Consider the following 26,904-nt stretch of genomic DNA (forward strand, 5'->3'; position numbering starts at 1 on the left):
AAAAAAAAAAAACAACAAAAAACAAACAGAATTCAGAATGAATTCCATTATTTATAACCCAGAAACCAATTTTTCCATAGTCATTTAATTCAGCAAGTTTTTGATCTGTCTGTTCATCAGAAAGTATGAACAGTAATCAGATATGAATAGTAATAGTAATATTACCAGTAATATTGAATATATTTTATTGAGTATGTGAATATATATTGAGTTTAAGAATAGTAATCAGATATTTTCTATTTTCAAACTTTCATGGCAGACTTTCAGCTTGCCCTTGAGATTTAAGGTGAGACATAGTACAGTGACTCAAATCTCCCAAATATCAGCCAGCCCAAACTCCGGCTTTCTTTTAAAAGAGAGAAATAAAACCAGCTTTGCTGAACAGTAGCAGCCATGAAGGGGATTGAATTCTTTCTTTCAGTTTTATATCTTTGTCAAAATTATGTACAATACCCTTAGCAGCTCTTGATTCTTCTCCTCTAGCTGTGCTTCCATCTGCCTCAGTCGTTCCTCGATGTTACCATGTCTCTCCTCAGCCTGTCAATTTGAAAGCAAAATTAGAATTTGGGTGGGGTTTTTTTAAGGTTTCAAAAGCACAGAAACATTGAAGCACAGTAACATTTCTAACATGCTTTGCACAACCGCCATTTATGGTAACACAAAATACAGAACAGATGCTTTTCTGTCACTAAAAACCTTGCAAGGGTTCATATGCGAGTAGCAAAATGAGGAAACCTCTCACCACAAATCCACTGCTCTTTGCAAATGAGCTTGCAAGAGCAGAAGTTCATTCACATCCCCAAGAATTAAAAAAGAAAAAGAAAATAAAAATAAAAACTAAGTGCATTTTCAGCTTTTCCTCACTAGTCTGGAGGATGTGACCCTGTGTTAGTACCCATGACAAAGCAGAAAGCAGCAAGCAGAAACAAGGACTAAGATACAAATTCTACCTTCCTAAGCTTGGTGGTAAGTTCCAACACTTTTGCATCTTTAGCAGCAGATCTCCCAGGAGACAAAAGGTCAGACTACAGAGCCAGTTAGGGATAGGAAAGATAACAGGGAAAGAAATGAAACTAAGACTTTCAAAGAAAGCACATACACACACTTGAAAAGGCTCACTTGCAGTTACTAAATATAATTCTTCACACTTCATTAGCTCATTTGCAGCCCTCTAAAAACCTTGATATTTATTAGTATCATTACTTCTCTTGCTCCCCATACTCTTCACTTGGTTATCAGTGGAAGGATTTTGGGTTTCCCCTTCAGAAATAGTTCACGTTTAGAAGGATTTTATGCCTAACATTGAATTGATTTTAATAAAGAGCACCAAAGTAATAATTCAGAGAGACATTTTCATAACATCATTAACAGAAAACCTGCTCAAGTTCCAAAGAGCAGAGATTTAAAAAAAAAAAATTTAAAATAAAAATAAAAATCAAGAAGAGTGTCTTCAGAGAGGTGAACGGGAAAAGTAGAGAGAAAAGGGATAAATATTTTCTGAATTATTTGTGGGAAAACCAGAATGTAACAAAGCCAACACTAACACCAGATTTCATGCAGTGGGACCAATGGAGAACAGAGTCTGCAGGACACTGTCCAGGGGGCCTCACCTTTGTAAGCGCTGCAACTCTCTGGGCCAGCTCAGCTTCCACCTCTGGCAAAGTCTCAGCCTTTCTCAGGGTCTGCTGCAACTTTTGCTCAGCCAGTTCCAGACGTTCCTGCAATTGCCTGTTCTTATCTTCACTCTGCACAGGATCACAATCAAAAATGCTTAGGGTTAAAAATGGTAATTAATTTTCAAAGCAGCAAAGAACAAGCTGTGAATCTTCTACATCAAGGCTGTGCTAAGACAAGGGACAAATTCCTCCATATTTTAAATAACACTATGCATATTACTGCAAAATTTAATTTTTTTTCAAGTGTGTACAACTACTTTTATGAATTATACCAAAAGGAACTTCTCTTGTTGACAAAAGGTTGCCTGCCTCTAATTAGAAAGCGATTGGCTAAATAACCATTTCTGGTTTATAAAGCTGGACTTTCCTGTCAAGCATATGTCAAATTTCCACTCCCAGTAAAGCAACACTCACTTCTATTATAGCCTGTAAAAATCACTACACACTATACAAGTTTTAAAAGGTTTCAGCTTAGAATGAGTAATTCTTACACACAAACCTAAAGATGTTTGGATATACATATAACAACTTAAAAATCCACAACTAATAGGGACAAAAGCCATGATGAAGTGCACTGAAATTCTCTAAATCATTTCCCCTTCCCAGTAAAACTGTGTCATCTTCATTCCCAGGGTAAAACTCTGCAATGTACAACTCCAATTACTGAAAAACAGTCACTACCAACAGCCCATTACAAACGACATTTATCTTCCTAAAAGCAAAGTGCTTCAGTAGAGCATGAACATGAATTATTTCCATCAGTTTTATGCTGAGCAAAATGCACTTTATCTTATTTCCAATCCCAACCTGTCTGTGCATGGAGTCTTTAGTGGCAATTTCATTTTCAAGTTTATCATTGAGGTCGTGCACAGATGTAGCTTCACGTTGTGCAGCGAGGTAGCGTTTCTCAAGAGTTGTAATTCTCTCTTCCATGTCTTCCTTTTGGGCCATAGTCTGTGCAAGATACAAAGCAGAATTCAGAATATGAGAGAGAATTATTTTGTGATCAAACTGGGGGGCAAACCCTAGAAATAATAAAAACTAAAAAATCTGACATTTCTGTTATTTTTCTCTGTATAAAATGAAGTAGAAAGAAGAGCCTCACTTAGGCTTACAAGTTCAATTACTTTTTTAAAACAGTGAATGATTAAAAAAGACTCATCTTTATTATCTTATGCCACAGATCTACTACTTACTTTTTCAATGGTACAAACATAGCAAATCTTGATGTGCTGGGGATGGTCAGAGAATGTTCTTGGACTTAACCAAGCACCCTATTTAACTTCTACTTAATTACAGTACACTGCAATAAACGGGACCTCGGAGATTAGTGACTGATCAGGAACTGTCAATGACAGCACTGAAATTAAAGTGATTCTTCCTCTATGTACATCTTTAAAAAATTTAAACTTTATGAATAAGCTTAGCTTTTACGACAAGATCAAGTATCTTTTCAAGAACATGGTAAAGCTTGCAATGTTAAATCTCCAATATATTAATGAAATATCTAAGTCATAGATTTAGCGTGAAGATTAATATAAAAGACCAGTTGCTTAAGACAATTTAAGAAAGAGATCATGCCCTGGACTATTTTCTTCTCGTCTATCAATACAAAGACATTCAAAAGCATAAAGGTTCAACTGAGCACCAATAAGACTAAAATTTGATAAAGCAGTTGCATTTGGGACTCCCCAAATTCTGTCAGCTCCCTCCTCACCTCTCGTACATCTCTCTGTAACTTTGTATTCATTTCTTCAGACTTTATCAAGTCTTTTCTGGCTGTGTCAAGATCTTCTTCCAACTCTGCCACTCTGCTGGACAGAGCAGTGAGACGTTCTTTCATTTGTGTCTGCTCTTTGTTTTGCTTATCTATAATGTCTTGGAGTTCAATCACTTTAGCAAGGTTTTCATCATGGCATAAAGAACCATCAGAGGATCTCTATTAAACAGGAAAAAAAACCAACTGTATTTGGCATGTTGCAAATAAGATTGAAAAACAAACTGTTACTCACCTGTAAACACCTCTCCACAAGGACAATTTTATTATTGGATAGACTGCAAAAATTGAAATTGTGGTAGCTAAGACTTTTTAATTAGATGATTATGCAAAAATATCTTATTATAGTTTAAAATTAAAATGTTACAGGTAATGATTAAAAGTCAGATGTCAAGTAAATAGCTGTACCTTCCCATTTGTAGTTGGTGTATTTTCTTGTTCATGATTTATATCCAGCATCCCGTCTGGAAGTGTTTTCTTCTGATTATTTTGCTCTTTCAGAATCATTAACTAAAAGAAAAGTTTACACACACATGTTTCAAGTCAATTTCTTTCTCACTAATAATATAAGGAACAGCTGAAAAAGCAAAGGAGCAAAATAACAATTACTTATTCTACTGCAAAGTATTTATTAATAAAACAGCACAGGCACCCAACTTAGGCCACTGCAACCCAAAAATTCTTATTTTAAAGCCATATGAACTCTTTCCTTTCTTTTATTTTGTTTTCTTTGGGGGTTTTTTGGGTTTTTGGGGGGGGGGGGCAGGAGGTGTCAGAGGGTTGAGGTTTGTTTTTTTCCCCTCCTGCTCTTTCAAAGCAACCGAGTTAAAAATTAATTGTTGTTCCATTTGGCTAAAAACCAATAGCAAGAAGCAAAAGTGAAACTTAATAAACTACTATGTATTTTATTAATATTGACTAAACTGCCCACAATGCACATATGAAGATTTAACTTTTAAGACAGAAACCTACCTCTTTATGTGTAGTACCTAGTTCTTCTTCCAATAAACTACATCTTTCAAGTGCTACTCGTAACCTCTCCCTTACCTGAAAAGATAATTTCAAATTATTTGAAATCATTCAAATCAGAAAGAAATCAATTTCATTTACTGCCATGCCCTTTCAGATAATAAATGACATTATTTCCATTACACCTGCCTAATCTGCAGTCAGTACTAATTGCAACACAAAAAAATAGCCAAATAATGTGTATCTTAAAAATCTAATTTTTCCTTTTTTGTCACAAGCAAATAGTATTTCAAGATGACCTGTATATTTAGGCAAGAATTAAACATGCCCAGAATTTGCTTGTTCTTTTGCAAGGCACAGAGTGTGTAGGCTTTTGCTTATTTCTGCTTAAAAAGAAGAATTCTGCCTAAAGTAATTTGCCAGATTTTATATCCAAGGGTCACAAAAGTCAGGTAAACTGTGAGTTGGCAACAAAACTCACAGTGAACTTAAGGACTTGCATATCCTGCTGCCAATATCAGGCACAGCTGAAGGGAGAGGTTCCTTTAATTCAGCTTCATATCACAGTGTAAGCAGATTCCTCTCTTCCTGTTCTCTCTTCCTTATATTACATAATCAAAAGACTAAATTCTGATATTGTAGAGCTAAGCAACTGTATGCAATCCTACAGCAAATATATTGCCACTGAACCATGCTGAGTTTACATTAACAGAGCTAATGAAATACTAGAATCAACCACAGCACCTTGATTTATTTCCACATCAATTTAGGAGAGCAGGTACTGGATGCAGTTACAGTTCAGAGATTTCTACAGCTTTAGCACAAAATGGCCCACACAAAAGAAGGGACAGGATGAAGCACAATATTTCATTACCTTTTCATCAAGGGCTTTATGGTGCTCAAATAAAGATTTTAGTGCTTTGAGAACTTCCACTTCACTAGAAACTCCTGCTGGAGACTGAGCTTGCCTCTTCACCACAGTCATTCTCAGAGATCGCTCATGCCTGGAGACAAGACACTCCAGATGTTCCAGTAACAGCTAAAGCAAGAAAAAGGAACAATGTTTATTCCTGTTCTGAAAAGCTGCAGAAAACTTTGCCTCCTAGAACATTAAGTTTTGAGCTCTAAACTTCAAATCTCAGAGACAAAGAACGTTGTATCAAGAGTAAGGACCTGTTTTTAACATTTGACCTGCATTAGCAGCGTAAGCTGCTCAAACAGATCCCTACAACCCACTCACTCTGCTCCTCTGATCCCAGGAGCTGTGTGATTACAAAACTTTCACAACCAGAACGCTGAATGGCAGACACAGTGCAGTCTTACAAGCTTTTCCTGATTCCGCACAGCAGCATCTGGAGCTGTGCATATAAGCTTCCAAACTTTCTTAATCAACATACATTTGCACTTCCACGGGGATTCATGTGCAAATATTGGGGAAAGAAACACTTCTAGCTTTTCAAATTCAACATTTAGTGTTTTCCTCCATTCTTTAACAATGGTGAGCTTGGAGAAGACAAGGAACTAACCCTGGTATTATTTCTTTCTGCTTTCAGTTCAGCGATTTCTTCTTCCCTTTCCAGCAGCTGCTCCCTGCATACATTGAGCTCTTTTGTAAGTGCTGCAAATTCCTGGAATAAACCAGACAGAAATATCAGGATACAGTGAGAGTGGATTCATGTGAACACCTGACAATTTCTTGAAGCATTCAGATGACTAAAGTCAATACAATTTACAGTCGTGCTTAGGTTCAAACACTTAAAACATTATGTTACCAACTGTAAAGACAAAAAAAACCCTGTGAAGACAAAAGATGTTTGACCAGTACTTTTGAAAACTCATTTGTCTCTCAAGGCAATTGTCTGAGTTGGGGTTTCCCTGGTTTCATCATGGTTAGGCTTCGGGAACAAAGATTTAGGAAGGCTCGTAACAAACGTGGTTTCCCTGGTAAGCAAAGGGAAAAACACATTTGTAATGCATTTTTTTATGGTTTCAAAGAGCTGTTTCTTTTGTGTATTTGTTTTGTTTGTTGTCTTTTTTTTTTTAACAACTGCTAAGGGAGACACAATAAAACAGAGCCCAGTAAAATAAAGAAATCAGAAAACATGATAAACTTCAAGTCAGGATGTAATTGTGAGAGACAATGCATAACCCTGCCATCTACCAGAATACAGCTACATACTGGAATTTCATTTATGCCTTCTTTCAAGTCTCACAAAACAGAACTGAAGCAGCGCTTTCCCTACAGTCCTGCTGGAAATCTCAGAGGATTAGAATCAGAATTTTCTCAAAGCTGAGCCCTTGGGCTCAAAGCCCTCACAAGGCTCACCCTTCAAATTCAGTAAAGATCTCACCAAACAAAGCTCAACCAAAGTGAAATAATACAGAGTGAAGTGTCATCAGGGAACAGGAACTGAGGTAACTCAAACAGTTACTGCATGTTTATTACTACAGTGAATACAGAGTAGTCAACATTAAAGAGTACCTTTCTACAGTTTTGGGTTTCTGTCAGGAAATGATTATAGCAGTATCTGAAAGAGCCACTCCTTCCTACACCACTTCTGCTCTCTATCAACAGCCTCACTAAAAATATTCAACATAAAAGGCATTTAAATGTTTTATCATCTCACAGAGCACACCCTGAATAGAATAAAAGGTACAACTATACATCACATTTAGAAGCAAATACAGAGCATGACCTTATCTACCTACCTACTCTGGCATAATTTAAGTTGTAATCTGAACCACATTGGCAATTAGAATTAATGCAAAAAGTAAAGGTGTGAATGTGAACAAGTCCATGTTGTAGAAGAAAGCTTGTAGGAAATGGGAAAAAAACTTCATGTGCTACCAACACAACTTAGGATGTGAAAATAGATATGCATCTGTCACTCCAATGGCCAGTGAACACTTAAGAAGCACTTAGATAAGAAAACATTGAAATATTAGTAAATAATAGTCTTTTTCGTTGTAAAATAAGGAAAACACGTGTCTAACAAACAAGACACTTATTTAATAAACAATGGATTGGTACAGCTGAACTGGTGATGATCAAGACAAGGTGAACACCACAAATGGCCACCTAAGCGGAGACACACCATGTGCACAAACACTGTTTCTCTAATTTTTTCAAACTCTGCAAAATATACTGTTTAACAGATAGTAGCTGCATGTCAAGTGAAAGCTTCAGATGGAGCTGTTTTGCAGCAAAATTCAAAGTGGCAGGAGGCACATGCTTAAAAACAAAAGGCCACATCAACCAATTACACTACACTCTGTAAATTCTAACTTGCAGCTAAAACAGCCAGACACAGTGCAAGGACACTGCCATTTCCAAGATTCATTGGGAAAACTTTATTCTAAAATACACATGTGACTGAAGAGACAAAAAGTCTGTTGCGCATTACATACTTAACAGTGAACTCCTTTGGAATTAGTCATGTATGAGGCTTTTAAAAGTGGTAAAGACAGTAATCTCACCGTCACAGATGCAGAATCCACCCCTATAATCCCTCTTCCTAAATAAAAACCTGCTTATTGGAGGAAAGTTTCAGTATAGTCTCCTGGTTAATCAGCAAATAACTGCAAAAAGTCTAAATTTCTTTTTTCAACTGCTAAAAAAATGACTTCTCTACCACACTTCATAATTACACACATAAATATTTCACTGCAATATTTTATTTGCATTCTTAAAAAAAAAAAAAAAAAAGAAAGAAAGGCCTATTAATTTCAAAATGGCCTGGAAATACACTTAGGAGAAAAAATAAAAAGTAAATCCAGCTACTGGAACTTTTATACACACAACTACAAAAGGGTCCTGGGTGCAAGTAAATCAAGAAAAATCTACTTCAGGCTTCACTGGAGCTGACAGAAAAATTGCCTCTACTACAAGCTGTTCCTTGACATCCAAACTTTTCCTATACCTTCAACATCCCACCTGTGAGACTTTCCAGGACTCTGTGTGAGCTTCACCAGCTGTGTACTTGAAAGGAAGTCTATTCACTCCTCAAATGGTTGTAGCACAGAGAGTTCTATCCCACTGCATACTTGTGTGCAAATATAAACTGTAGCACAAATACATCAATTCTGACACGAATCATCACCCTTGTCAGATGACCCAAAACAATAGAGCACCCAGGAATTTATATTGCTGCTGCATAAACACACTGGCATGAACTTCTGGCATTGCACAATAACCTCCACTGCTGGGTGTTTTGACAAAATACCGTTGCTTTGAGTCCCGTGAGCTGCCTAATAAAGAACATTTGAATGTCCTTAGTTTCAGCTGACACTGCCAAAAGATATGTCCTTTCTAGTTTTAATACCTACCTCCACTAGCAGACAATTTGTGATTTCCCCAAGCAGCTCAGGAGAGAAACTATCTGCAACTTTATAATCTCCAAAAATTCTGAGTTGTCTCATAATTTCTTCTTTGGCATTAGATGAATGTACAGAAAGAATTAAAGGAAAAAGGGAAAATCCTGAGAAACTTTCCTACTTATCCTAAAATCTGATTATTTTTCAGTAATTAAGAAGATTGAGATCATCAGTTCTGCTCAAAATAACAAGTTGACTAGAATGGCACTCACAACAAGCACTTTCAGAGCACACACAGAAGAGAGAGTGCTGAATTTTCCAGGGAAATATTCCCTGATGATCAGAACATTCTGGCAAACACCCATATGCTGCACTAAACTGAAATGTTTACTGGAGAAAGTCAATTTCTGACCCAACTGCATCATTCCAAACACATCTCTCTTGCTGCCAGAAATAAATACTCTCAACAAAAAGCTACATCGAGCAAGTAAAGTTGTTCCTGTTCAGCAATACATCTTCAGGGTTTTTTTTGTTCACAAACTCTATGATTTTTTAAAGCAAGAACACTTCTTCTCCACCAACCTTCAGAATTGACCTCCAACCTTTAATATTTTTGAGGTCACAATATAAACATCCTTTCAAAAATTGGATCAACTGGTGCCTGGCTGTAAAGCCTACACATTTCTGATGTCTGAGCTGACAGACACTTGGGTACTTCCAAGATCCCAGTCCAGGAACATTAACAGCTTTCAGGGAACAGGTTTTCTTCATGGTTATTACGAACATAATTTATAGGCTCCACAGATAGTACATGACAAACCAATAAATGCTAGATGACAGGAAGACTATATTTAACCTAGGGGGAAAAACTTGAAAGGAACACAGGTAATCCCTGGAAGTCTGTTAATATAAGCTGTGTATTAGGGATCCTCTACAGACAACGAACTGTAAATTTTCTTGGAATTTGATCAAGAAAAAAAACCTTATTCCACAAGAAATGCAACACCTGTGAGTGCATAAGGAATCACAGATTACAGGCAACAAGACGGCCAAAAAACATATAAAGGATGGAAAGATATGTAAAGAAAACCCCAAACATTTTCAGTTCATCAAAGAACATACTACTATTAAAGTACTGTAAAATACCACTGTTAAAATACTACTTTTAAAGTAGTAACTTCAGGCAACAGAAACATAAAGTTGCAACTGTTGCATCTTTAGGAACATCTCTGAGAGAAATATATGAGTGGAATTTATCTCTTTAATCTCCAAGTAATATTTTGTTTTACTGTCATTCTGGTTTGTAGCCTGAATATCAAACAACCCACTCACAAAGCTGAGCAGCTGAAAGGAGCACAAGAAGAACAAGTGGGGAAAGTGCAGGACATCAGGGATGGAAACCAGTGGGATCTGCAATAAGTTTCCAGCATGATGTTTACACCACATATAAGCCACAATTATTCCAAATGATGCATGCATGGAAACGACAAATATACACTCTTAAGGAAAACAATCAAAGAAAATTTAAATATTTAAGCTTAACAGGGTATTTCACAGTCACTTCACTTCAAGGGTTTTAGGGAGCACACAGGGACCAAGATCCCCAATATATCTGAAAGTTCCTAACAAGCAAATTTAGGTTCAACCAGTTTTGGTTTGGGTTTTTTAGGCTAAGAATCAAAACAATGAAATACTTCAAGGGTATTGAGAGTTAAAACTGAAAAGAAATGATATGTTTTCATCATTAAATCCAGCCCTCGAAGAAAACACAGTTACACACACTTTAACAGCAACAAATCCAGAAAAAACAAACCACCAACACACATTATGCTTGGCCTGTTCCACGTAATAAAACAGATTGCTTTCAACCTTTCCATATCTCTGGCATGTGCTAATGGGAAAGAGAAAAATCAGCCTGGAGTGTGCAAAGAAAAATATTTTGCTTTTCACCTCATGAAATTAATTTCCAGTAAGTATCAAGCAGCCTGGATTTACTAACCCGGAATCATAAAACTTATTTCAAGCAGTAAGAGAAACAGTTCTATGAAATAAGTCTATATTTTGTTCTCAAAAACCTCAACAACTTAAAAGGAAGTGTAAGAGAATAATTAAAATATGGATATGTCAAATTCTTGCATTTCAGAACACTGAAAGGCTTTTCATGCTTAAAGTAGTTGTTTTTTCAACTAGAGCTGAGTGAGAATATACTGGAGCTCATTATATAATTAGTGTATTGACCTCCTTTCCTATTTCTGTGTATGCATAAGATGTTTTATAACTCAAAAGACAACTACCAAAACCCAGGTGCAGATTTCTTTACTCTTAAAAAAACTCTCCCATCCCAACTAGTGGCATTGAGATATTTAAAATGTTTAATACCACCTTTGGTTAACTCTCAGAAGTCTGTATTTTCCTTGACTTCAAAAACATACCTTTTTTTTTTCCTCTATCAAAAACTGCATGAGAACACTCAAGTGAATATTGCTGCCAGCTGACTAAATACTAGACCTGAGGAACTTCTGATCATCCTAGCCTTCTTTTTTAGTACAATACTCAAGTTTTCCTCCTGGATTGACCCATCTGATCATCCCAGCCCTCTTTTTTAGTACAATATTCAAGTTTCCTTCCTGGATTGACCCATCCAGGCTTGGTCATTAACACTGCTCAATCCTAAACAGGCAATTAAGTTTTAACATGTTTACAGTTGCATAATGTTATTGCTCTGGAATGAAACTCTCCTTGTTCCCAGCTCTCTTTGGAGCTGAAAGGAGAATCCACAGCCTGGTCTTTCACAAGCAAAGAGCCAAAAAGAACTCCAAACTCACAGCCAGCAGGTACCAAACATATGCCCAGGAGCAAAATGGGAAAGCTTATAGCAAGACCAAGTCTCCATGGTAATGACTGGGTTTCCAGTTACCATCCTGATTAAATTTATGCAGAGCGTTCACTGAGCCTGGACTACAAAGCACTACATGAAGAAAGGTGGTATTTGGCAGCTTTGCAAAAGGAATGCAGGAGCAACAGGAAAAGGGAGGTAGAAACACATCAGTTCCATGTTCTCCCTCCTGTAGCTCCCCTTCCCAGATCTAACACATTTTGGAGAGACGTGTCCTATTTGGAACGTGGATGGGTAAAAGTACCAGAACCCAAACATGGCTGGATCCAGCCTCTCACTCCTCAAAGGATCAGAGGTTCTCCTTCCACCACATTAATCAATGCTCACACTTTATGCACTCAACAGAACATTCTGGAAAGTGAGCCTGCAAACCCCTGTAACACAGAGCAAAGCACAGGTCGAAGACAGGCAAACAGGAGCCACCTACACTCAAATCATTAACTATAGCCTGTAGTTAATGCCACCCAGGCTGGCAGAACCATTGCTGCCTGAACTCTAGCATTTCTTTTGCTCTAAGCCCAGCAGAACAGGGCTGTTACGTACACAAGAGTAGGGGGAAAGCCTCATGCAAAACCAGATTTTTGTGCATTGCTGGAGTCCCAATCCCACACTGTACTTGGCACTGCAAGGGACACAAGACATTCTCCGAGTGTCTTCCAAGCTCCACCATCACCTCTGTCCTCCACAGTGAATACAAGTCATACATGAACTGTAGACTCTAAATCTAAGTCTAGATCTCTGGACTTGCTAGCAAACAAGAATGTTTGCTGGTAATGTGCTGGAAGTCAAAACTAAGCCACAGCTGCATCCTACAACTTCTTCCTAGGTCTGTGAAATTAAGGAAAGAGAACATGCAGTTTAAACGAGTCAGAAAACATCCAGTTACTCCTCTTAAAAGTTGCCTCTTCTGTAGAGCAGCCAGCCTTGGGATCATCAAAACATTCCAGAATCCATAATTTCTCCAGATAGTTTGTTAATCTTTTCGCCAGCCTTAGCAAAACAACACAGCTTGCTCAAAGTATGGTAGATCACACAGGGTATATATTTTCAGTTAACCCAGAGCAGATAACAACCCATTTTTACCACAGCCCTTTAAACCATTTTTAAAGCTACAGATGTGCAACAAATCAACGAGTGAAAAAACTCTACCAAAGTACCTGTTTTTATTTCCCCCAAGGCTTTCTCCAAATACTCAAATGAGTTGTGAACTCAACCCCCTAAGTTAACAGAATGCACAGAAGGTTAACAAGAAATGAACATACTGAAAACTAACTGGAAATACTGGTTTCAAGTTATTTTCTTCACTTGTGTTTGTAAAATACTTATAAAATGTTGCAGGCAACACCATGGATCCTCTGAGTAGGGAAGTCCAAAAGTTGAACCATTACAACAGTTTTAAAGTAACAGCTGCCTTCCAGCAAGCAGGGAAATACAGAAGCACTTCAGACTTGCATGAAATTGGCATTTACTCACATGCAATGGCAGAAGAAAACCTTCCATCCCATGACCAGAATCACTTCACTGTGGTGGCTACACAGAGTTCCACCTTAGCTGCTCTGGGATGTACAGGAATACACCCCCTGGAACGGCAGATAAGGCACAAAAGTATTCAGAACCATACCAAGCTTGTTTGACTTGGATAAATGTCCCAAGATCAGCTAAAATATGCATCAGGAAAACTTTAGTCATCATGGAAAAACAGGCTGTTCAACTTGGGATGTGTATGGATACTTTGTGCAGAACTGGAGCTGTTGAGACTGGTCAGTAACAGAGTAATCCTTCCCAATACTGTAGGAGTCCAACTACCAATATTCCAGAACAACACCTTAATTTACCAAGAAATAAGTTTGCAATACTTGGGGGGTGTTAGAAGAACAAATGTCTCCCAGTGACACTCTGAATCTATGAATTCTAAGGGTTTCCCAAAAGGAATTACCACATTCCTGCAGCTCTAGCCTGGTCTATTTGGATTAATAACTAATACAAGTAAGTAGCAGCACAACTTCTTAGTTGTAGCTTTAGGCATCTCCATTTTTAGAGTCTATGGCAGTGAAGAAACCTCCCCACACCCATACCCACCATGGCAAAAGGAGAATACACTTGTACTTCAATAAAGAGGAAGAATCTTGCACTACCAGTTTGACAAGGTGTGGGACAAAACCAGTCTCCATCTTTAATATGATATCAGAGAGACTTCATTGAAGTTTTTCCTCTCCACACAAAGTTGGTCAAGATTTCCTGGGATTTCACAGAATTTCACAGCCTGCAATGCTCCTCAGAGATGCCAAACTGGAAAACAACTGCAAGATACGCTGGGAAAATTTAACAAGGCCAGTAACTTTTCTGGGACTCTCCATTTTGGGAACTGAGGAGCTACTGCAAAAGCTATAGCAAGATTGTAAACAACACTGAACTGTGAGTTTACTAGGGCAAGAAAAAATACATGTAGTTTTCTGTACTTCAACACTAAACATACTGCACTCACAAGAAACAGCACAAGTCTGGCTCAGCTGGCATTAAATATTAAACTCCTATGACTCTTATTAATTAAAAATTATTTAATCCTACACATTGCATTCCAGTGTGTTTAAAAACTAACCCTCACATGACTAATACTCTACTATTTTTTACAAATAGGCCCAGGACAAGACCCATCATGCAGATTATTTCAGTGACAAGATACTCCTGTTTGCAAAAGCTGTGAGCAGCAGCTGTGAGGCCCTGCTCTGCCCTATTCTAATCATTCATCTCAGCCTCCAGTTTCAGATTTAGTTCTGTGGCCAGTAGCTGAAAAGTACATTTTTCACAATCTGTTAAAAGGGAATGCTTGGGAATATCTGAATAAGGCTGGCCAAGCCACCCTCATTAAACAAGCACCAACATGTACTTCCCCCTCAGTGCTCTCCTATTATATATATACATATTTATTTTTTTGCTAAGTGATGAACACTTCAGTCTCCTATTTTCAAACTTGTTTAAGCAAGTCATACCCAATGAGGACAGATATGTGCCTTCAGCAGGAAATTCAACTTACAGCTCTTTACATTTGATTTATCTGTTTCTCTGTACCCTATCACCCCAGTTTACATGCTAAGGGGATGTACTGAACCTAAAGATATCCAAATCTGTGATATTCTGAAAAATGCTACTGGACCATTCCATGGAAAAGTTGCTCAATTTTCACAAATAAAGGCAACTCCAAAGTCCACGCAAAGAGAGCACACTCTCAAGTCTTACAACAGACAAGTCTGGTATTTAAACACAGAAAAAACCCATAAAAACTTAATTCAGCAACATAGATTAAGCATAAAAGAGCTGGTTTATAGGGGAATTTGAAGCTTTTTTTAAAGTTCAAAGTAATTTTTTGTCTGCCACAGAAGATCTCCATAATGGACAGTGCCAGACTTGATAAGTACTTGGTCCCAGAAAACATGTGGCATCCTAGAAGAAAACCAAGGAGAAGAGTAACACTAAAATGCAGAGAAGACATAATAAATTAATTAATTAATTAATAAAAAACAAGGACAATCTGTTAATATGGTGTTACCAGTACGAAATGCTGAAGTGAAAGACGGATTGGTGAGCAACATAAAGGAGGTGCGTAAATGAGACCCCAGGAGGGAAAAAGGACAGTTTCTTTCCTGCATGGACAAGCAGTGAGAGCTAAAATCCTAAAAAGATGCTCCATTTCCACTTTACATTAAATAAAGCAATTCCAGATTTCTTGAAACAAAGACTCAGCTTTTGGAAGATTATGGTCTCCAAAGACCATTCTGAAAACTCAAGAACTGTGTGTTCTAAAAGAAATAAATTACTAGAGGCACCTGCAACATAAAGCTAAAAGAATGTTATGACCTTCCAAGCCCTTCCCTATGAAGTACAAAAAGGTGATAATACTGTATGAAAAATATATTACTCAGGAATAAAAAAAAAAAAAAGATTCACAATCGTATCCCAAGGCATCCCTGAAATTATCTAAACCAAACTTTTAGTCATTCACCCAAATGTAGTAGAGCAAACAGAGAGAGCTTTGAAGGGATAATCTGAAATTAGGAGTTTACCTTCCACATGCATAAACATATAGAAACCCCAACCAGGTTCACCCACACATCCAGTATCACACTCCACACATGCTCTGCTGTTCCTGTCGCTCTCTCAGGTGCAGGGTCATCCTTTATATCCATAATAAGATTATCTGAAGAAATTTCAGTACTATGGGTAAATCTTAACAAAACAATCTCATTTAGATTTTTAAATCACCTTTGATTTATATCAGAAGTTTTTTACTTCTGGGTTTCCAAAGTAGTCCATGTCCTAAATCCCCAGTAGAAGGAAGAACAGTAGAATGTTAAATATGAAATTCCAGAGTTCAGCTTCCCATTGGGAACAGCCAATCCACAAGCACAAATTACAGTGAAAAGCACAGCCAGTAACAGAATTTAGGTCCAGTGCTGTTCATTAACAGGTGAAAGAGCCCCAGGAATCCCAGCATGTTAGCTTGCAGATTTCCCAATTCTGGACAGGAGTGAAAAAAAAAAAAAAAAAAAAAAAAAAAAAAAAAAAAAAAAAAAAAAAAAAAAATCCGAGAGTTTTGACTGTAACATTCTATTGGCAAAAGTATATATTGCTAAATTGTTTGTGACAGGCTCACGTAAAACAATTGAGACCCCACAACTCAAACTCACAAATCCACAATTTAAACCCTGCCATTGATAAGAATTCCTTTCCCTTCTCCCCCAATTCTCCTTTTTTAAATTTATTTTGTTTTGCACGGAGAGAAAACTTCCATATCAAGCATTCTTTGAAGCACACAATAAAACAAGAAATTCTGCTTTCAGATATCTCTCCTTCTTTTCATGACTGTACTTGAAAATTCAGAAATCGTACTAAAACAGTTTAATAAAACTGGTGACTACTTATTGAGCTAACAATTTATGTTCCTCCTTGAGTGAGCCCTCTCTACGTAAAAGAAGTTTTAGCCTTTACACCAAGGATTTTGGTGGCCAAACCTCAAATTTTATATGCATTTATGTGGGAGGTAGGATTAAAAAAAGCAACCATTGTGCTTCAGAATATTTCTATACAATGAGATACAACATTCTATGATGTTCTAGCAATAGGAGTAAGGCACAACACAGCTCAGAGCGTACCCAGAGAGAAAAACAAATTAAAAATTAAACTAAAAAAATTAATAAATAATAATTAATAAATAAAATTAAATTAGAAAAATAAATGAAGAGCTGCCCATTTTCCTATCACAATAAATAAAAAATGTTTATTTCCTAAGTGGAAGTTCTTTTTACCCTTTAATACAACTCAAAGGATACATATATCAAATTTTCCAAGCTTTTTTCCACATCGCCCTTGAAACAAGTGATGGTCCTTGTTTAAAATCTGTCCTGAAGATAACTAATTATACACTGGCAGTGTAAGGACCTTTTTATTTAGGAATCACAGAATCCTAGAATGGTTTGGGTTGGAAGGGACCTTAAAGACCATCTCATTTCACCCCCTGCCCATGGCACTTCCACTAGTCCAGGTTGTTCAGAGCCCCATCCAACCTGGCATTCAATCTTGTGCACTTGCCTTATCTTGGTGCACTTCATGGAATTTCTAAAACAAAATACTCATTCTGAGTATTTATATCTCTGATAGCATAACCAGAAGACAGATGACCTATAGGAAAAGATGCTGCCTGCTCTTATTCATATATATCCATTAATAGTCATCCTGTATTTCAGATCTAACAAAAATTATATTTCTGTTTATCTCCTATCCTCACAAAACATACCCTGAGTAGAAAACATGAACATAAACACATGAGCAAAGCTCAAGGCCACTGTGGAACAGCAAATGAACAGATTAAGCAACAAAGCTTCTCTTTTTAAAAAAGTAGGAACAGGCCACAGAGCCTTGTCAGGCCAAACAGAAGAAAAGGAGCTGATTTTCAGCAGAGCTTACATGAAACAAAAGGTAAAGTCTGAAACAGATAAAGGTCATAGGCAAAAAAAACAAGTTAACCAACTATTCCCAACAATTTACAGAGAACCTAAAGGAAAACAACACATCAGAATGAAAGTGAGTATGAACCTTAACTTGGCATCACAGTATTCCAACCCTGAATATCCAACTAGGAGAGCAATCTCCTCAAGTGACCCACAGATATGTATTCAGCTCACTACACCGTCATCTGAAGTTCACAAAATGTGGAAACAGCATTTCCCTGAGCCTCTGTGAAAAAGTCAAGTTGAACAAAAAACTCAGCTCCATTCGGCAGCAAAATAATAATTCCTCTCTGAGCCCTGGAGAATGGGAAAATATTTTTCCTGGCAAGAACTGCCACACATTTACACTTGGAGAATCCACAGGCAGGCTCCCAAAAAAATCCACTCGGAAAATTCTGAACACCTAGATTACCTGACTCACACAACACACATTTATCCCTTCTCAGTGTTTGTGGCTTGAGATCCATATACACAAGAGATTACAATAAGCATTTTCTAATATATGTCAACAGATTCCAGTCACCCTTACAGACTTAAAGTGACTTAAGCTGCCTAAATTGCCAAAAGCAGTTTACAGGAAGACCTCTGTCATATTCCTTTAAAGCTGGAAAATAAAAAAAAATTAAAAAAAAAAAATTAAAAAAAAAAAAAATTTAAAAAAAAAATCCCAAAATTGAAGTGTGAAGTACATTAATGCAGTTTTGAGATGCGGAGAAAAAAGTTACTAATCAGACAGTTAAAACGTTCTCTCCCAAGAATCAAGTTCTCTAACAACACTGTTAATTATAATTTGTTAATTATATATCAAAACACAAACAAATGTGTCCTCTTGATTCCAAGTTCAAAATCTGTAGTGAGTAAAACCAACATTCACCCCTGCTAAATAAACATCAGAAAGGACAAACCAAGGTCTCGGGCCACTGGACATTAAAACGCTAAGAATTTGTAAGGGGGTGGGGAATTGTATTCTTAATTCATATGTAAGAAAAAATGCCAAAAGGTGTTCTTTTTTTTATATAGCCACATAGAATCTTTAAGTCTTGCTACTAAACCTCTTCAAAGCAGTTTTTAGTTACACTTCTAAAAAGAGATGAGAAAAATACAAGGTTGCAGAGGAAGAATTCTCAGAATACCAAAATACACACTCCCTGTTGTACCAGAGGCTACAGACAAGTTACCACTGATGAGCATATACGTGAAGTTCATCTGGTTCTAAATATAGAACATATTTTTAAAACACTTTGTTTTGATTATAGCTCTTTTAACCCAAACTTATATCCAGCCTGTTTGTTAGACTACAGCAAACCAAGCATTAATAAACCCATTGTCAGATATTTGTACATAGTAGCTGAGGAATAGGCAAAAACAACCACTAGCTCATCTTTCAGGGCCTCATTCACTATTAAAAACAAGTAAAAAGCATTTCTTGTGTAGTCACCAAAACATTCTTTCTACAAATAAATGAAGGAAAATGAAACCAATAGTTTCAGACTTCATAAAATCTGCTTATTACAGAAATAAATGGGACATCATAACACCACTAAAATTCATCCTCAAGTACAAGACAACCTAAAATTAATTCCAAGTTTAATCTAGCTAAAAGGTCTATTTATAACAAAGAAAACTTAAATTAAAAGCACAGTATAAACAGAAAGTTGCTAGCAATAGGCAAACAGATGTGTGCTGGGCAGGGGTCAGATGTTTCAAACAACGAACCCAAATATATTTAAATGAGAAACTAAAAAGTCAGAACCAATGCTGGAGACTTGGTCCTCAGTGTACTCCACTAGATTATTTAAGTGTAGCTTAAATAATTTATACATTATTTAAGTGTATACTTTCAGATAACTTCATAGTCTGAAGATTTTAGGGAAAAGTTGGCTGTTTCCACACTCTGCAAAGAAAGAAATGTCAGGGAAGCTGAGGTTTATTGATACAGTCAGTGAAGAATTCTGAATATTAACTCCTATCTCCATCTTGACTTAAACTGCAAAGCCAGATCTATCCAGTAACTTAGCAAGGTTTAGCAACTGAAACTCAACACAGACAAGATTAAAATGTCAGTTGTCTGAAAATGCAAGAGTCATGTCTTTGCTGTCAGAAGGGGATGACAGAAGTGGAAGATACATTTGCCCTGACATACAGTTACACATCTGAGATCCCTTTGGATCTCCACCATTTCTGAACTCACAGTGCTCTGCTGATATTAATGGCTGGTATTTAGAGGTCAGCAACAGTTCTTGCCAGAGCAAGAAGCAAAAGCCATGTCAGCTCAAGGCTGAACATCTGTGAATACTGGAAATGGAGCTGCACCTCCAATGCTGAGAAAATTTCAGCCTCTGCAGAGTTTGGCAAGGCCTTTGCTTAATGCACTTTCTGCAACTGTGTTCTTCAAATTATGTACAATTCAAAACCTCACTTATACATCTGTGACATGCATTACTTAAAACTTGCCTGGAGAAAATCCAAGTAAACACTGTTAATAAAATGGCAACTAAATCCTTCAGTCCATCATTACAAAACTACACGAGGGCAGTCTCTGGACCAAGTGTTTTGGTATTTCTGACATGTGAGGCATTGAACAGAATTTCTGAGATGGTCTGAGGAAGATCCTTCTATAGAGATATACCTGAATTAAATTAATATAATTAATATAAACTGACACTATTTTTAACTGAAGCGTGAAGTAGTGATAAACTATTCACTATGGGTAGAAAGCAACTAAAAATGACCTGCTGTGGACTCATTTTAAAATTAAGATCTGATGAGCAACCTGGTAAAGCCAAATCAAAATTATAGGCAGCTTTTTTTTCCACATTTAACTCCATATTAAAGTGCTCTTACTTACACACAGCACCTGACCGAAAGTTCTCATCTGCTCCTATATAGACATTACTGAACATGACCATCACAAATGCAGAAAAAACTATTTTGCTTGCCTTGCATAGAAATAAAAATGATAAATTTAAGATCAAAATATTAGAGGTGCAAGATTAAGATGAATCTTAAGTGTTGCTGCATTACAGAAGCATATTATTTGTACATCAGCTTATAAAATTCTTAACATACACATTGAAATTTTCATCCTGATGAAGCTGTTGTGAATTCTACTGTGTTTTTACTTGTGACAGGCATCAGAGTCACTGTAAATTAAACTCAAAACAAGCATCTTGTTTTCATTTACAGAAATATCCACATGAAATTCCACCAGCACAATGAACCCTGGCCTGCAACACCCTGATAGCAAGAACTGGTACTCACTTAGACCTCTCTACCTTAGGTTCAAAATTTAACTTTTAAATACAGTAGCATCCTGGATGTCTCACAGATTAATTTATAAATTTGAAACCTTGAATTTTGTAGAATACACTCTACAAGGCACATAAAAGGCCTAATTAAATCCACTAAGACCATAATTAGAATCATAACTGAATGTGTTTACATTAAAGTTCCATAAGCTCTCCAACTAAAAAGCTCATTTTCAGTTTTTTCTGTGAAAAATTCTGGAAAGAATAAAATTAAGTTCTTGCACAGTAATTTGATTCTTCAAGTTCATCTTCCAAGGTCAGAGTACAGTTGGACTGGGGTAATGTGTAATAGCAGGTAACTCCCAGAAAACAAAAAGCATTGCCAAAATCCAGTTATTTTATCAAGGCAGTGGTGATTATTTCATTTTCAGCTGTCCATAAAAAGGAAAAAAAGGGCAGTTTTACTTTGCGTAAATGTAACAGATTAAGCTCATCTATATCATATTAAAATATTCTTCTCTCAGTGAATTAAACATCCCCAACAAAAGGCATTTTACTCTAAATAGCTGTCCCAGGTTTACTTGAACTAGAACTGATGTCTAAAATCCCTACCTGCACACCACACTAAGTGTGCTAGAAAAGTTTGCTCCTCTGAGGCTTCAGAAAATGTGTATCACTGCTACAGAAAAAAACCCTACATTTGCTTTTATAATCTACCAGATGTGCAAATACCCAAGTACTAATTTGCCATTTTGTAATTCACTATATACACACCAGTCTGAGCCTCTTTCTTACACACAGAAGCTCAGTGAATGTAAGGAGTTGATACAGGGATTCCATCAGAAATTCAGTGTGTTCATACTAAAAGCAGAGAAACAGTTTTGCTATAGAAGAAATCCAGCATTCCTTTTTTATATTTTATACAAGGATTTTTCATCAGTATCAGAGCAGTCTAAAACTGGCTGATTCAGCTAAAAACAAATCAGGAAAAGTGAACATATAAACAATTCAGTTCAACATTCATTAAGATAAAGCACTCTAAAATCAACTACAAAGACTTCTTACAAGTCAGGTCTGAGGGAGAAATAACACTTTGTTTACACAGTGATTTAGCAATTATACCGGTCTTTGTACAACTCCTTAAATTGAACTTCACAGATCTACTAAATTGAAAACAACTATCATGATTAAAAAAAAATTAAATATGTACACAACTATCCCTTTTTTCCTGAAAAAATATAACACATCTGTCAATAAATTTAAAGTTATCCTGCTTCCACCCTTCTTGAAATTCACAGTTAAACAATGGGCCATTTGAGGCAGTATTTAAAAAAAACCTCTCAGCTCAAAATAATTAACAAAAAACTGTGAATAGTTTCAAATATTAGTCACCACAGTTTTGACAGTGAACACATATTAGCATTTCAAAAAAATATTGTTTCACCTCATCAGAAATTTACACCTATGAAGTAACTGACATGGCTCTACCATAACAACAACAAAAATTTGTCAAATACAGCAGTTACTGCTGATTGTAGCAATAATAATAAAATACTTCTTACTCTTCAAAGCACCATCAGTTGTCACCTTCCACAATAAGCCAAGCCCCATTGAGGACAAAAGTGGCAGTTTCACAGTATGAAAACAGTACTTTTAACAGCAATCTACAAAAATCCATACACTGCTGTGTATTTAGATAAAATTGCAGTAAAATTTCTCTCTCTGAACTGACTTGCTTTTCCTACAGATTTCACAGGAAGCCATGCAATTATGACGTTCTTGAAAGCGGGAACTGTTTATTAATCTTTTAGAAATGTTTAGAAAGAGATGTTTACATGTAAGTAGCTTACTAGATTTAGGAAAGAAAGCTGAGAATGGAAAAGGGGAACAGCACAGTTTGGAATTTGGGTGATTCTACTCAGCCACAAATGCAAGTGTAACAGTTTCCAGGTCACACAACTGGTTAATGGCATCCATTAATGCAGCAGACCTGACACAGAGGCTGAAGAGAAGCCACAGTTATTACAACAAAAAACCAAAGAAACGATTTTTGCCTGCAGCACATGATTTAACACAGGCAACAGCAAAAGTAGGAAACTTCTCCTTTCGGATTTCCATCACACCACTGAAACACAACTAGATTAACATGTATAACTTTTTTTTGTTTCTATCCCTCGGTAATTGCCGGGACCAGTTACGACACCAAGAGTCACACAATAAGAAAGTGAAACACAAGAGTTTAAAACTACTGTTTCAAAGGGTATAAACAGTAACTACAATATATTTAAGGATATGTAAACATTTGTAAAAGTATTAACATCATTGTGACACTGGGGACATGCTAGAAAGCACAAGGCTATCAACAGTTAACCAACACCTAAAGCAGCCTCTGCTCTGCTTTGCCTACAACTAAACATGCTCAAAGTTCAGTTTGTACTATTTTTAACCAGAATGGATAAAACCCAAGAAGTTCTGTAGGCACCAATCACCTTTCCTAATTATGTTCCTTACATAACAAACTTAGCACCACAGGCCACGTGCTAGTGCACTGCATCCTCCAAGTCAGGAATTAGAAACTCCTAACAGGACAAAAAAAACAAACAACCAAATCCAAACTTTTCAAAAGTAACTAAACGGGTTGAACAACACACTCAGACTCCTACATTGCCATGACAACTCAGCATGTATTCACAAGATATCAGTCTTCACCTTTTCAAGTTTTAAATCAAAAGTCCATAATAGTGTCAGAATGGCCTGTATGGAATATTCATAGAATACCAGAATGGTTTGGGTTGGAAGGGACCTTAAAGACCATCTCGTTGCAAACCCCCCTTGAACACCTTTCATTCGACCAGGTATCAATTCTTCAGCACATGATTTAATCAGACAGTTAGAAACAGCATTAAAGAAATAATAGTGACGGAAGTCTGTCAAGTTCTGTGAAACAAAAGGATGTCGATACAATGTAGATACAACTTCATACTCATCCTAAGCCAAAGAAATTCCAGCAACTGGGAAAGGACACTGGAGGGAAACGGCTGCCATGCTTTGCTTTTGTACCTTTCTCAGAGTGAGTAAGCACCAACAGACACTTCAGGATAGTCTTAAGCCAGATTCATCCTCCCCTAACACAACCTGACTCTTCAGCAAATTAAACACATAAAAAGCCAACAAAACACCACAAAGAATACAGAAATTATGGAAAGGTACCTTCCTTTCAAGATGTCCATACCTGTGGGAGTGCAGTATTGAGCTGTCTTTGCAAGGAATCTCTCTCATGACCGACTTCATGCAGCTTGCCCTGGGTCAGTGCCAGGGTCTCCTGAGTTTCCCTCAGTGTTTCCAGGAGGCGATCCCTTTCTTCCAACATGGACACCATTAACTGCTCAAAATGGGAATCAGCATCTGACTGTAATGGGGAACCTGAACCGTGGCCTCCATTTCCCCCAGCGGGAATCTCGGCCTCACTGATGGTTGGCATCACCTCACACATCATCTTGAAATGAAACGAGACAAAGACCGTAAAGTCGAGTTAAACAGATCTTAACAGGCATTTTGAGTGCTGCCCATAATACCCACTTAGCTTTTCCCCATGATAGAATCAGCAAGGGCTGACAACACCTCAGTGTTTGCCACTGTTTCATTAAGGCTGAGAAAAGGTAACACAGTCGATTTAATCAAGGCATCACTTCGTAATGAGAATCTTGTGACTTCTTGCAAAACCAGATTTTTACAGCCACGTTTCAAAGTGTGATCTCATTTTAATGGATTTATATTTCTGTCAGGAGTGAACTGCTGCCGAGATCTTTAAGAAAAAAACCACAAAGATAAGGCATGCAGCTTGCCCCCCAAAATTATACACTTAACCCAGTAACTGCTTACACTGCACATTTTGAGAATCATTATCTGTTCCTTCCAATGCTTCAAACGTATAAAGATCACATCTAAAACAGTACTTTGAGCTTTTGTTGGCTGCAGAAAGTTTACGGTGAAAGTGATACATGTAAATGAGAGGTAAATCCAAATAGTCCAATTCAGGAGATAAAATATGTGAAGGAAGATAAAAGCAAAAAAAATCATTACAAAGTAGTAGCAGCTGTCAATGTGGATAACAAAAGGAAAGGTAAGCAAAAATAATTAAAGGCAGAGAATGAACACAGTTAAAACAATGCAAATGTAATCACCGTACTACTGTTAAAACTGGGAGGACTTTTTAGAGACTCTAACAGATCCTTACCAGAGCTAAGGCATCAAGTTTTTAAAAAGCATGGAAAAACCCCCACTAATATAATTACTGCACACTCTCACTGAACCACTAAGACTTCTCTAGTTCTTCAGACAGCCTCTCTCACCATCACAAACCTACAAGAACATAAGGCACATCAGAAAAAGCAGTTCTCTCAACCTCTCAGGTGGCACGAACTTTGTTCTCAGCCTTATATTTCATACCCATATCTGAACATTTTAAAGAACAACTAAACTCAGAGTCTTACTGTGAGTCCTCTCTATCCCCTGAAAGACTTGGAACGGTCTGAGATGCTTTGTAACGCTTTCATGCATGACTACGATAAGCCCTGTATTTTCCCCACTACGCTATTTACCTTGCTCAATAAAACAAAAAGGTTTGGAAGACAGGACCCAGGTTTCCTGCAGTACCAATTCTTCTCTGTTTTAGCAGTTTTCTGTTACCTCCCAAAACCTTTCGGCTTGCAAAGCATCCATTCAGCTCCAGTCCAATGTCTGTTTAATCGAAACACTCCGTGAACATGAAAACAAATAAACCTGCCGAGGAAAGAGCAGATCCAGTAAAAAGCAGCAGCAGCTTCAGCCAACTCGCCAAGTCCCCGTAACAGAAGAATGCTAAAATAAATTGCCTCAGCTTCCCATCCCTCTATTACTGGCCCACAGGTTCTGCAACAGCTGGGATGGAGGAATCATGTGCTGAGAAAACAACAAAAAAAAAGTAGTCCGATGCAGCGGTGCAAGAAGCTTCAATTAGTTCTTTGCTCATAAATTCCACTCAGGTCACAATCGCATTATTAAACACCGTGCGGACAGCACGGGAAAAAAACAGCACGGGCTTTCTTGCGGAGGATTTGGAAAAGCCTCCCTTGTTTTCTCTCCTGTTAATTCCAACGGGAGGCTCTCCTTCCAGTTCCCTGGGTCTTAGTTCAAACATTTATAATCCCAACAGCGAGGCGCCGGTGCCACTTCGGAGAAAAGGCGAGGAGAGGTGGGGGGAAGACCTGTTGTTTCCTAGTCCCGCACCGCGGGTCGGTTCCGCAGGCGACGCTCCCACACTGAGATATCCAGCAGAGGGGAAAGAAAGGAACCGGGAGGGCGCGCGGACTGGGGCAGAACAGTGGGACGAGCGTCGGAGGGCCCGGCGAACAAAGCTGCGGGCGGCGGGGCTCTGCTGCTCCCCCGCCCGCCACGGGCAGCGCCGGCCGGGCCTCCCTCCTCCCTTCTCCCTATTTCCCTCCTCCCTCGCTCCCCGCCGGAGGCCCCAGCACAGCCCGCAGCGAGCCCGGCGCGGAGGCCCCGGCGAGCGCTCCCTCTCTCCCGCCCCTACCGAGCGGCGGGGGAGCGTCCCCTCGGCCCGGGCCCGGCTCCGCCCGCTACGCCCGTGGCGGCCAGCGAGGAGCTCTCCCGCACCGGGTGAGGGGGCGGCACAAGCCCGCGGAGCCCCGATGGCCGCGGTAGCGCTGCCAGTGCCACACCGAGCGCCGCCTCTGCCTCCCCCTCCTCCCGCCGCTCCCAGCGCACTCCGCGGCTCCGCAGCAATCACGGTGGCGCCCACAATGCACCGCGCGGCGCGGCGCGCCCGCTCCTGCCCCGTTCACTCCCTCCCCGCCCGCCCCGCCAGCATGCTGGTTCGAGACCCGCGCCCCCCGCTCCTGCCACACAAGCGATAGTCCCGCCGTCCACGGTGCCCGCCCGGGGAGGGAGGCGGGCTCGCTGAGGGATGAGAAAAGGGCAAGGCTGGAGGAGTCAGCGCGGCGTGTGCCAGTTTCCCCGC

At 38.3% G+C, this 26,904-nt stretch overlaps 1 protein-coding gene across 10 annotated transcripts in view; it reads right to left on the reverse strand.

Annotated features, from left to right (window-relative positions):
- Nucleotides 1-26,615, reverse strand: part of PPFIA1 (PTPRF interacting protein alpha 1) — a 54,208-nt gene extending 27,593 nt beyond the window's left edge. For 5 of the 10 annotated variants that reach the window (XM_039385998.1, XM_039385994.1, XM_027728566.2 and 2 more), the window contains exons 1-11: nt 25,487-26,615; nt 24,118-24,381; nt 5,949-6,050; nt 5,297-5,461; nt 4,426-4,500; nt 3,862-3,963; nt 3,394-3,615; nt 2,484-2,630; nt 1,611-1,745; nt 951-1,025; nt 454-537 (exon numbers count right to left, since the gene is read on the reverse strand). In XM_039385998.1, coding sequence (XP_039241932.1) covers nt 454-537; nt 951-1,025; nt 1,611-1,745; nt 2,484-2,630; nt 3,394-3,615; nt 3,862-3,963; nt 4,426-4,500; nt 5,297-5,461; nt 5,949-6,050; nt 24,118-24,381 — 1,371 coding nt within the window. In that variant the 5' untranslated portion in view covers nt 25,487-26,615. The remainder of the gene's footprint in view (nt 1-453; nt 538-950; nt 1,026-1,610; nt 1,746-2,483; nt 2,631-3,393; nt 3,616-3,861; nt 3,964-4,425; nt 4,501-5,296; nt 5,462-5,948; nt 6,051-24,117; nt 24,382-25,486) is intronic. The other 5 variants (XM_039386001.1, XM_039386000.1, XM_039386002.1 and 2 more) reach the window with 1 other exon arrangement.
- Between the last annotated feature and the right edge of the window lie 289 nt (nt 26,616-26,904).

The sequence above is a fragment of the Pipra filicauda genome, unplaced genomic scaffold, assembly GCF_003945595.2.
Source record: "Pipra filicauda isolate LSUMZ 115617 unplaced genomic scaffold, ASM394559v2 scaffold45_size4122338_pilon, whole genome shotgun sequence".
Lineage (NCBI taxonomy): Eukaryota > Metazoa > Chordata > Aves > Passeriformes > Pipridae > Pipra > Pipra filicauda.